At 63.6% G+C, this 11,504-nt stretch overlaps 1 protein-coding gene across 1 annotated transcript in view; it reads right to left on the bottom strand.

Annotated features, from left to right (window-relative positions):
- LOC144481675 (arf-GAP domain and FG repeat-containing protein 2-like) overlaps nt 1–10,513 on the bottom strand; it is an 87,602-nt gene extending 77,089 nt beyond the window's left edge. The window contains exon 1 of the mRNA XM_078200804.1: nt 10,213–10,513. Coding sequence (XP_078056930.1) covers nt 10,213–10,379 — 167 coding nt within the window. The 5' untranslated portion in view covers nt 10,380–10,513. The remainder of the gene's footprint in view (nt 1–10,212) is intronic.
- Nucleotides 10,514–11,504: the final 991 nt, after the last annotated feature.

The raw sequence follows: 11,504 nt of genomic DNA, 5'->3' as shown, positions 1-11,504 counted from the left end.
TTCCTCTGCTTTTCCGAGGATTAAGATCACATTAAATGCACCGAGTGACAGCATCCAGCTACACAAGAAGAAGCCACTAATAGATGTACAACGGGCTGAAGTGTTAAACCACAGATAACTAACCAAGTGCTTGCCAAGCGATGCTGTTACCTGATCCCACGACGGGATAAATGGCGTGGTATTGTTAACAACCCAATGACTCCAAAAGTCATACAATTAAAAATAAATGTTCCGTGAGTCACACTGTGGACTAATTAAATTAGCGCTCAAGGTAACGGCCCAGCACAGACGGCCGCTGCATGTATTAATAGACCCAGCTGTACCACATATTAATCCCCGTCTCCTTCACTCTGTCAGCTTGAGCCAGGAGAGAGCCAGTTCAAATCTGGGCACGGGGTCGATTGCGGCGCTGAGTGTAATACTGGTAATATAAACTTAATGTTTATTTCTTAGTGTCCCGAGTAGGCTTGCATTAACACTGCAATGAAGTTACTGTGAAAATGTGCAGCGTACACGGAGTTACACAGAATCCCTACAGTGCAGGAGGAGGCCATTCGGCCCATCGAGTCTGCACCGACCACAATCCCACCCAGGCCCTATCCCGATAACCCCATGCATTTACCCTAGCTAGTCCCCCTCACACTAAGGTACAATTTAGCGTGGCCAATCCACCTAACCTGCACATCTTTGGACACTAAGGGACAGTTTAGCACGGCCAATCCCCCTAACCCACACATTAATGGACACTAAGGGGCAATTTAGCACGGCCAATCCACCTAACCTACACACCCTTGGACTGTGGGAGGAAACCGGAGCACCCGGAGGAAACCCACGCAGACACGGGGGGAGAACGTGCAGACTCCGCACAGTGACCCAAGCCTGGGAATCGAACCCGGGTCCCTGGCGCCGAGAGGCAGCAGTGTTAACCACTGTGCCACCCATTAGGTTAGACACAACGACCGCTTGACAGTGCCGGAGGCAAAGGCCAACTTCTCACCCTCAAAACATAGAATCCCTACAGTGCAGGAGGAGGCCATTCGGCCCATTCGAGCCTGCACCGACAACAAATCCCACCCAGGCCCTATCTATATATTTACCCGACCAATCCCATCTGACACTCGGGGACAATTTAGCGTGGCTAATGAAGCTAAACGGCACATCTTTGTGGGAGGAAAGCGGAGCACCCGGAGGAAACCCACGCAGACACAGGGAGGACGTGCAGACTCCAATTAAACAGTCAGCCAAGGTTGGAATTGAACCCAGGTCCCTGGCGCTGTGAGGCAGCAGTGCTGACCACTGTGCCGCCATATGCCAGTTTATCCCGTTGCCTTGTTTTTTTGGGGATCTTGCTGTGCACAAATGAGCTGAGCAATTATCTGCCGACCAGCAACTCTGCTTCCAAGAGCTCAGTGAAACTGGGGGGAGGCCATTCAGCCACTCAAATCGGTTCCGCCAGTCTGCCAGAGCTTGGTTAAACCTGTGACCTAACGCCCATCTACCCACCTTTGGCCCATACCCCTTCCAACCTCCAGATGCACGGCGACACAGCGGGTTAGCACTGCTGCCTCACAGCGCCAGGGACCCGGGTTCGATTCCCGGCTTGGGTCACTGTGCGGAGTCTGCACATTCTCCCCCGCGTGTCTGCGTGGGTTTCCTCCGGGTGCTCCGGTTTCCTCCCAGAGTTCAAAGATGTGCAGGTTAGGGGGATTGGCCATGCTAAATTGTCCCTTAGTGTCCAAAGATGTGCGGGTTAAGTGGATTGGCTGTGCTAAATTGCCCCTTAGTGTCCAAAGATGTGCAGATTAGGTGGATTGGCCGTGCTAAATGCCCCTTAGTGTCAGGGGTACTAGCTAGGGTAAATATATGGGGTTAAGGGGATAGGACCTGGGTGGGATTGTGGTCGGTGCAGACTCGATGGGCTGAATGGCCTACTCCTGCACTGTAGGGATTCTATGATTCCAACACCCTTTGCACCTCCCCCTTCTGCTAAGGTGCTCCTTCAAACCCTCCCCCCCTGACCAATCCTTCAGTCACTAGCCCAAGTATTTCCGTCCGTGCCTCGGTATCAGGTCTTGCTGGATAAAACCGGCAAACTCCTTGGGAAGGAGCTAGTACATTAACGGTGTTATGTAAATGCTGGGTGTTGTAACGGGTCTGATACTTAGCACTGTGCACATATTTACGATACAATATAATCTATCTTGCATGCTACCTCTGCAAGGGCAGACAGGTAGTACAGTGGTTAGCACTGCTGCCTCACAGCACCAGGGACCCGGGTTCGATTCCCAGCTCGGGTCACTGTCTCCCCCGGGTGCTCCGGTTCCCTCCCACAGTCCGAAGAACATGCAGAGTGAGGGGGAGACACTCTCTGCCCTGTAGATACAGACACTAGGCCCAGTCCCCGGGCTAGATTACTGACAGGAGCCCAGAGTGAGGGGGAGACACTCTCTGCCCTGTAGATACAGACACTAGGCCCAGTCCCCGGGCTAGATTACTGACAGGAGCCCAGAGTGAGGGGGAGACACTCTCTGTCCTGTAGATACAGACACTAGGCCCAGTCCCCGGGCTAGATTACTGACAGGAGCCCAGAGTGAGGGAGAGACACTCTCTGTCCTGTAGATACAGACACTAGGCCCAGTCCCCGGGCTAGATTACTGACAGGAGCCCAGAGTGAGGGGGAGACACTCTCTGTCCTCTAGATACAGACACTAGGCCCAGTCCCCGGGCTAGATTACTGACAGGAGCCCAGAGTGAGGGGGAGACACTCTCTGTCCTGTAGATACAGACACTAGGCCCAGTCCCCGGGCTAGGTTACTGACAGGAGCCCAGAGTGAGGGGGAGACACTCTCTGCCCTGGAGATACAGACACTAGGCCCAGTCCCCGGGCGAGATTACTGACAGGAGCCCAGAGTGAGGGAGAGACACTCTCTGTCCTCTAGATACAGACACTAGGCCCAGTCCCCGGGCTAGATTACTGACAGGAGCCCAGAGTGAGGGAGAGACACTCTCTGTCCTGTAGATACAGACACTAGGCCCAGTCCCCGGGCTAGATTACTGACAGGAGCCCAGAGTGAGGGGGAGACACTCTCTGTCCTCTAGATACAGACACTAGGCCCAGTCCCCGGGCTAGATTACTGACAGGAGCCCAGAGTGAGGGGGAGACACTCTCTGTCCTGTAGATACAGACACTAGGCTAAATTCTCCCTCAGTGTTACCCGAACAGGCGCCGGAGTGTGGCAACTAGGGGGATCTTCATTGCAGTGTTAATGTAAGCCCACTTGTGACACTAATAAATAAACTTACTTAGCACTGTGTGAATTTTCACTATATTCACCAGATAATCTATAGTGCATACTACTCCTGCATATACTCTACAATCATTGTATGCACAGTATATTCCTTGTATATGTGCGTTATCCTCAGAATACACAGCACACATCCAGCACACGATATAAAATTCCAGTGTGTGACTCCCGACACCTGTATGTGTACTGTTTTGCTCCGAGTACACTCCACGTACATACTAGACAATTTTGTGCATATGGTCTGACATGTAACTGCGTACACTGCACATGTCCCCTGTCTACATTCCACACCGTGTACACGGTGTGTACACGGTGTACTGTATATACTCACAGTGTATGGCTATCACGCAGGGTGCGTGTACATACGGTACAATATAGAAGGTCAGCGGATAACATCCAGAGTGAATCTACTCAGGATTTACAATCGATATGATTACCGTAGTGGCCCGGCCCCCATGGTCCAGACTCCAAATCCCGACCCTCATAGCAGCTTCCACACTCGCTGGATCCTGGGCACACTGAGGCCCAGGCCCCAGTCTCTGAGCTGGATTACTCAAGAGGAGCCCTGGGCGAAGGAGAGACACTCTCTGTCCTCCAGGTACAGGCCCAGTCCCCGGGCGAGATTACTGACAGGAGCCCAGAGTGAGGGGGAGACACTCTCTGCCCTGTAGATACAGACACTAGGCCCAGTCCCCGGGCGAGATTACTGACAGGAGCCCAGAGTGAGGGGGAGACACTCTCTGTCCTCCAGGTACAGGCCCAGTCCCCGGGCTAGATTACTGACAGGAGCCTAGAGTGAGGGGGAGACACACTCTGTCCTGTAGATACAGACACTAGGCCCAGTCCCCGGGCTAGATTACTGACAGGAGCCTAGAGTGAGGGGGAGACACACTCTGTCCTGTAGATACAGACACTGGGCCCAGTCCCCGGGCTAGATTACAGACAGGAGCCCAGAGTGAGGGGGAGACACTCTCTGCCCTGTAGATACAGACACTAGGCCCAGTCCCCGGGCTAGATTACTGACAGGATTCCAGAGTGAGGGGGAGACACTCTCTGCCCTGTAGATACAGACACTAGGCCCAGTCCCCGGGCTAGATTACAGACAGGAGCCCAGAGTGACGGGGAGACACTCTCTGCCCTGTAGATACAGACACTAGGCCCAGTCCCCGGGCTAGATTACTGACAGGAGCCCAGAGTGAGGGGGAGACATTCTCTGTCCTGTAGATACAGACACTAGGCCCAGTCCCCGGGCGAGATTACTGACAGGAGCCCAGAGTGAGGGGGAGACAGTCTCTGCCCTGTAGATACAGACACTAGGCCCAGTCCCCGGGCTAGATTACTGACAGGAGCCTAGAGTGAGGGGGAGACACACTCTGTCCTGTAGATACAGACACTGGGCCCAGTCCCCGGGCTAGATTACAGACAGGAGCCCAGAGTGAGGGGGAGACACTCTCTGCCCTGTAGATACAGACACTAGGCCCAGTCCCCGGGCTAGATTACTGACAGGATTCCAGAGTGAGGGGGAGACACTCTCTGCCCTGTAGATACAGACACTAGGCCCAGTCCCCGGGCTAGATTACAGACAGGAGCCCAGAGTGACGGGGAGACACTCTCTGCCCTGTAGATACAGACACTAGGCCCAGTCCCCGGGCTAGATTACTGACAGGAGCCCAGAGTGAGGGGGAGACATTCTCTGTCCTGTAGATACAGACACTAGGCCCAGTCCCCGGGCGAGATTACTGACAGGAGCCCAGAGTGAGGGGGAGACAGTCTCTGCCCTGTAGATACAGACACTAGGCCCAGTCCCCGGGCTAGATTACAGACAGGAGCCCAGAGTGAGGGGGAGACACTCTCTGCCCTGTAGATACAGACACTAGGCCCAGTCCCCGGGCTAGATTACTGACAGGAGCCCAGAGTGAGGGGGAGACACTCTCTGCCCTGGAGATACAGACACTAGGCCCAGTCCCCGGGCTAGATTACTGACAGGAGCCCAGAGTGAGGGGGAGACACACACTGTCCTGTAGATACAGACACTAGGCCCAGTCCCCGGGCTAGATTACTGACAGGATTCCAGAGTGAGGGGGAGACACTCTCTGCCCTGGAGATACAGACACTAGGCCCAGTCCCCGGGCTAGATTACTGACAGGAGCCCAGAGTGAGGGGGAGACATTCTCTGTCCTGTAGATACAGACACTAGGCCCAGTCCCCGGGCTAGATTACTGACAGGAGCCCAGAGTGAGGGGGAGACACTCTCTGCCCTGGAGATACAGACACTAGGCCCAGTCCCCGGGCTAGATTACTGACAGGAGCCCAGAGTGAGGGGGAGACATTCTCTGTCCTGTAGATACAGACACTAGGCCCAGTCCCCGGGCTAGATTACTGACAGGAGCCCAGAGTGAGGGAGAGACACTCTCTGTCCTGGAGATACAGACACTAGGCCCAGTCCCCGGGCTAGATTACTGACAGGAGCCCAGAGTGAGGGGGAGACACACACTGTCCTGTAGATACAGACACTAGGCCCAGTCCCCGGGCTAGATTACTGACAGGATTCCAGAGTGAGGGGGAGACACTCTCTGCCCTGGAGATACAGACACTAGGCCCAGTCCCCGGGCTAGATTACTGACAGGAGCCCAGAGTGAGGGGGAGACATTCTCTGTCCTGTAGATACAGACACTAGGCCCAGTCCCCGGGCTAGATTACTGACAGGAGCCCAGAGTGAGGGGGAGACACTCTCTGCCCTGGAGATACAGACACTAGGCCCAGTCCCCGGGCTAGATTACTGACAGGAGCCCAGAGTGAGGGGGAGACACTCTCTGCCCTGGAGATACAGACACTAGGCCCAGTCCCCGGGCTAGATTACTGACAGGAGCCCAGAGTGAGGGGGAGACACTCTCTGCCCTGGAGATACAGACACTAGGCCCAGTCCCCGGGCTAGATTACTGACAGGAGCCCAGAGTGAGGGGGAGACACACTCTGCCCTGTAGATACAGACACTAGGCCCAGTCCCCGGGCTAGATTACTGACAGGAGCCCAGAGTGAGGGGGAGACATTCTCTGTCCTGTAGATACAGACACTAGGCCCAGTCCCCGGGCTAGATTACTGACAGGAGCCCAGAGTGAGGGGGAGACACTCTCTGTCCTGTAGATACAGACACTAGGCCCAGTCCCCGGGCTAGATTACTGACAGGAGCCCAGAGTAAGGGCGAGGGAGACATCAGCCCCAGGACTGGGACATAGATTATCCAGAGGCCCAGGCTAAGGGGGAGACATTAGGCCCCAGTCCTGGGGCTGGATTACTGACAGGAGCTGAGGGTAAAGGGGGAGAGACTTTCCTTGGCTGTGGATACAGACACTGGGCCCCCAATCCCCGGGGCTGGATTACTGACATAACCCAGGGGGAGACTGTCTGTGCTGTGGACACAGAGACTAGGCCCCGATCCCTGGGCTAGATTACTCCCAGCCCCCGGGCTGTGTCAGGGACAGGCCCTCAATCCCCGGGCTGTGTTACTCACAGGATGCTGGAGTAGTAGGTGCACACGGAGCTGTGTTACCCCCAGCCCCTGCTCCCCAGGCCCCGGTCTGGATTACTCCCAGGCCCCCAGCCCTCTGTCCCCGTTCCCTAGGCCCTGATCCCGGGCTGTCACTCGCACAAACAGGAGGTGCACACGGAGCTGTGTTACCCCCAAGCCCCCTATCCCTGTACCCGGTCCCCGGGGCCCCTCTACCCCGGTCTCCGGGTCCCCTCTACCCCGGTCCCCGGGTCCCCTCTACCCCGGTCTCCGGGCCCCCTCTACCCCGGTCCCCCTCTACCCCGGTCTCCGGGACCCCTCTACCCCGGTCCCCGGGTCCCCTCTACCCCGGTCCCCGGGCCCCCTCTACCCCGGTCTCCGGGACCCCTCTACCCCGGTCTCCGGGACCCCTCTACCCCGGGCCCCCTCTACCCCGGGACCCCTCTACCCCGGTCTCCGGGACCCCTCTACCCCGGTCTCCGGGACCCCTCTACCCCGGTCTCCGGGACCCCTCTACCCCGGTCTCCGGGACCCCTCTACCCCGGTCTCCGGGACCCCTCTACCCCGGTCCCCCTCTACCCCGGTCTCCGGGACCCCTCTACCCCGGTCTCCGGGACCCCTCTACCCCGGGACCCCTCTACCCCGGTCCCCCAGGCCCCCTCTACCCCGGTCTCCGGGCCCCCTCTACCCCGGTCCCCCTCTACCCCGGTCTCCGGGCCCCCTCTACCCCGGTCCCCGGGAACCCTCTACCCCGGTCCCCCTCTACCCCGGTCTCCGGGACCCCCTCCACCCCGGTCTCCGGGACCCCCTCCACCCCGGTCTCCGGGACCCCCTCCACCCCGGTCTCCGGGACCCCCTCCACCCCGGTCTCCGGGACCCCTCTACCCCGGTCCCCCTCTACCCCGGTCTCCGGGCCCCCTCTACCCCGGTCTCCGGGACCCCTCTACCCCGGTCTCCGGGACCCCTCTACCCCGGTCTCCGGGACCCCTCTACCCCGGGACCCCTCTACCCCGGTCCCCCGGGCCCCCTCTACCCCGGTCTCCGGGTCCCCTCTACCCCGGTCCCCCTCTACCCCGGTCTCCGGGCCCCCTCTACCCCGGTCCCCCTCTACCCCGGTCTCCGGGCCCCCTCTACCCCGGTCCCCGGGAACCCTCTACCCCGGTCCCCCTCTACCCCGGTCTCCGGGACCCCCTCCACCCCGGGCCCCCTCTACCCCGGTCTCCGGGTCCCCTCTACCCCGGTCCCCCCTCTACCCCGGTCTCCGGGACCCCCTCCACCCCGGTCTCCGGGACCCCCTCCACCCCGGTCTCCGGGACCCCCTCCACCCCGGTCTCCGGGACCCCCTCCACCCCGGTCTCCGGGACCCCCTCCACCCCGGTCTCCGGGACCCCCTCCACCCCGGTCTCCGGGACCCCCTCCACCCCGGTCTCCGGGACCCCCTCCACCCCGGTCTCCGGGACCCCCTCCACCCCGGTCTCCGGGACCCCCTCCACCCCGGTCTCCGGGACCCCCTCCACCCCGGTCTCCGGGACCCCCTCCACCCCGGTCTCCGGGACCCCCTCCACCCCGGTCTCCGGGACCCCCTCCACCCCGGTCTCCGGGACCCCCTCCACCCCGGTCTCCGGGACCCCCTCCACCCCGGTCTCCGGGACCCCCTCCACCCCGGTCTCCGGGACCCCCTCCACCCCGGTCTCCGGGACCCCCTCCACCCCGGTCTCCGGGACCCCCTCCACCCCGGTCTCCGGGACCCCCTCCACCCCGGTCTCCGGGACCCCCTCCACCCCGGTCTCCGGGACCCCCTCCACCCCGGTCTCCGGGAACCCTCTACCCCGGGAACCCTCTACCCCGGCCTCCGGGCCCCCTCTACCCCGGTCTCCGGGCCCCCTCTACCCCGGTCTCCGGGCCCCCTCTACCCCGGTCTCCGGGTCCCCTCTACCCCGGTCCCCGGGGCCCCTCTACCCCGGTCCCCGGGGCCCCTCTACCCCGGTCTCCGGGGCCCCTCTACCCCGGTCTCCGGGGCCCCTCTACCCCGGTCTCCGGGGCCCCTCTACCCCGGTCTCCGGGGCCCCTCTACCCCGGTCTCCGGGACCCCTCTACCCCGGTCTCCGGGACCCCTCTACCCCGGTCTCCGAGTCCCCTCTACCCCGGTCTCCGGGACCCCTCTAACCCGGTCTCCGGGCCCCCTCTAACCCGGTCTCCGGGGCCCTCTACCCCGGTCTCCGGGGCCCCTCTACCCCGGTCCCGGGACCCCCCAGTCCCCCTCTACCCCGGTCTCTGGACCCCCAGTCCCCGGTCCCTGGACCCCCAGTCCCCGGTCCCTGGACCCCCAGTCCCCGGTCCCTGGACCCCCAGTCCCCGGACCCCCAGTCCCCGGTCTCTGGACCCCCAGTCCCCGGTCCCTGGACCCCCAGTCCCCGGTCTCTGGGACCCCAGTCCCCGGTCTCTGGGACCCCCAGTCCCCGGTCCCTGGACCCCCAGTCCCCGGTCTCTGGACCCCCAGTCCCTGGACCCCCAGTCCCCGGTCCCTGGACCCCCAGTCCCCGGTCTCTGGGACCCCAGTCCCCGGTCTCTGGGACCCCCAGTCCCCGGTCCCTGGACCCCCAGTCCCCGGTCTCTGGACCCCCAGTCCCCGGTCTCTGGGACCCCCAGTCCCCGGTCCCTGGACCCCCAGTCCCCGGTCTCTGGGCCCCCAGTCCCCGGTCTCTGGGACCCCCAGTCCCCGGTCTCTGGGACCCCCAGTCCCCGGTCTCTGGACCCCCAGTCCCCGGTCTCGGGACCTCCAATCCCCGGTCTCGGGACCTCCAGTCCCCGGTCTCTGGGACCCCCAGTCCCCGGTCCCTGGACCCCCAGTCCCCGGTCCCTGGACCCCCAGTCCCCGGTCCCTGGACCCCCAGTCCCCGGTCCCTGGGACCCCCAGTCCCCGGTCTCTGGACCCCCAGTCCCCGGTCTCTGGGACCTCCAGTCCCCGGTCTCTGGGACCCCCAGTCCCCGGTCTCTGGGACCCCCAGTCCCCGGTCTCTGGGACCCCCAGTCCCCGGTCTCTGGACCCCCAGTCCCCGGTCTCTGGGACCCCCAGTCCCCTGGGTCTCTGGACCCCAGGCCGCATTCCCCGGTCCCTCTCTCCCAGGCCCCAGGCCTCTCCGCCGGGCTGTAGGCCCCGCTCCCCCGGGCCCCTCTCCCGGTGACTCACAGGATGTGCAGGCCCCGGTCCCCGGGCTGTGTTACCCCCGGTCCCCGCTCCCCCGGTCCCCGGGCTGTGTTACCCCCGGTCCCCGCTCCCCCGGCCCCGGTCCCCGGGCTGTGTTACCCCCGGTCCCCGCTCCCCCGGCCCCGGTCCCCGGGCTGTGTTACCCCCGGTCCCCGCTCCCCCGGCCCCGGTCCCCGGGCTGTGTTACTCACAGGATCCCGGAGCAGGAGGTACACACGAAGCTGCCCACAGTGATGTCGATGTAGGTGGGCCCGCGCTGCTCGCACTCGAAGCACTGCCGGTTGTGGCTCCGGGCCCCGAGCTCCCGCACCAGCCTCAGGTGCTTCTCCTCCTGTTTGCGGCGCGCCGTGGCCGACATCCCGGCGCCGGGGGGCCGCCCCGGGCCCGAGCCGCGCCGATCACCCCTCACTCTGCCCCCGGCTCCGCCTCACACCCGCTCCCGCTCCCGCACCGCCATCACCCGCAGCCTGCCCGCGGGGAGGGGCTGGAGGACCAGGGGGAGGGGCTGGAGGACCGGGGGAGGGGCTGGAGGACCGGGGGGAGGGGCTGGAGGACCGGGGGGAGGGGCTGGAGGACCAGGGGGTGGGGCTGGAGGACCAGGGGGTGGGGCTGGAGGACCAGGGGAGGAGCTGGAGGACCGGGGGAGGGGCTGGAGGACCGGGGGAGGGGCTGGAGGACCGGGGGAGGGGCTGGAGGACCGGGGGGAGGGGCTGGAGGACCGGGGGAGGGGCTGGAGGACCAGGGGGTGGGGCTGGAGGACCAGGGGGTGGGGCTGGAGGACCAGGGGAGGAGCTGGAGGACCGGGGGAGGGGCTGGAGGACCAGGGGAGGGGCTGGAGGACCGGGGGGAGGGGCTGGAGGACCGGGGGGAGGGGCTGGAGGACCGGGGGAGGGGCTGGAGGACTGGGGGGAGGGGCTGGAGGACCGGGGGAGGGGCTGGAGGACCGGGGGGAGGGGCTGGAGGACCGGGGGTAGGGGCTGGAGGACCGGGGGAGGGGCTGGAGGACCGGGGAAGGGGCTGGAGGACCGGGGGGAGGGGCTGGAGGACCGGGGGAGGGGCTGGAGGACCGGTGGGGGCTTGGAGGACCGGGGGGAGGGGCTGGAGGACCAGGGGTAGGGACTGGAGGACCAGGGGAGGGGCTGGAGGACCAGGGGGAGGGGCTGGAGGACCGGGGAACCAGGGGGAGGGGCTGGAGGACCGGGGGGAGGGGCTGGAGGACTGGGGGAGGGGCTGGAGGACCAGGGGTGAGGCGAGAGGATCAGGGGAGGGGCTGGAGGACTGGGGGAGGGGCTGGAGGATCAGGGGCGGGGCTGGAGGACAGGGGGAGGGACTGGAGGACAGGGGGAACCAGGGGGAGGGGCTGGAGGACCAGGGGAGGGGCTGGAGGACTGGGGGAACCAGGGGGAGGGTGTGGAGGACCAGGGGGAGGGGCTGGAGGACCAGGGGGAACCAGGGGGAGGGGCTGGGGGGCATGGGGGAGGGG

Source organism: Mustelus asterias, chromosome 31, assembly GCF_964213995.1.
Source record: "Mustelus asterias chromosome 31, sMusAst1.hap1.1, whole genome shotgun sequence".
Classification (NCBI taxonomy): domain Eukaryota; kingdom Metazoa; phylum Chordata; class Chondrichthyes; order Carcharhiniformes; family Triakidae; genus Mustelus; species Mustelus asterias.
The sequence above is the reverse complement of the archived record's forward strand: the minus strand, read 5'-3'. Positions and strand labels throughout refer to the sequence as shown.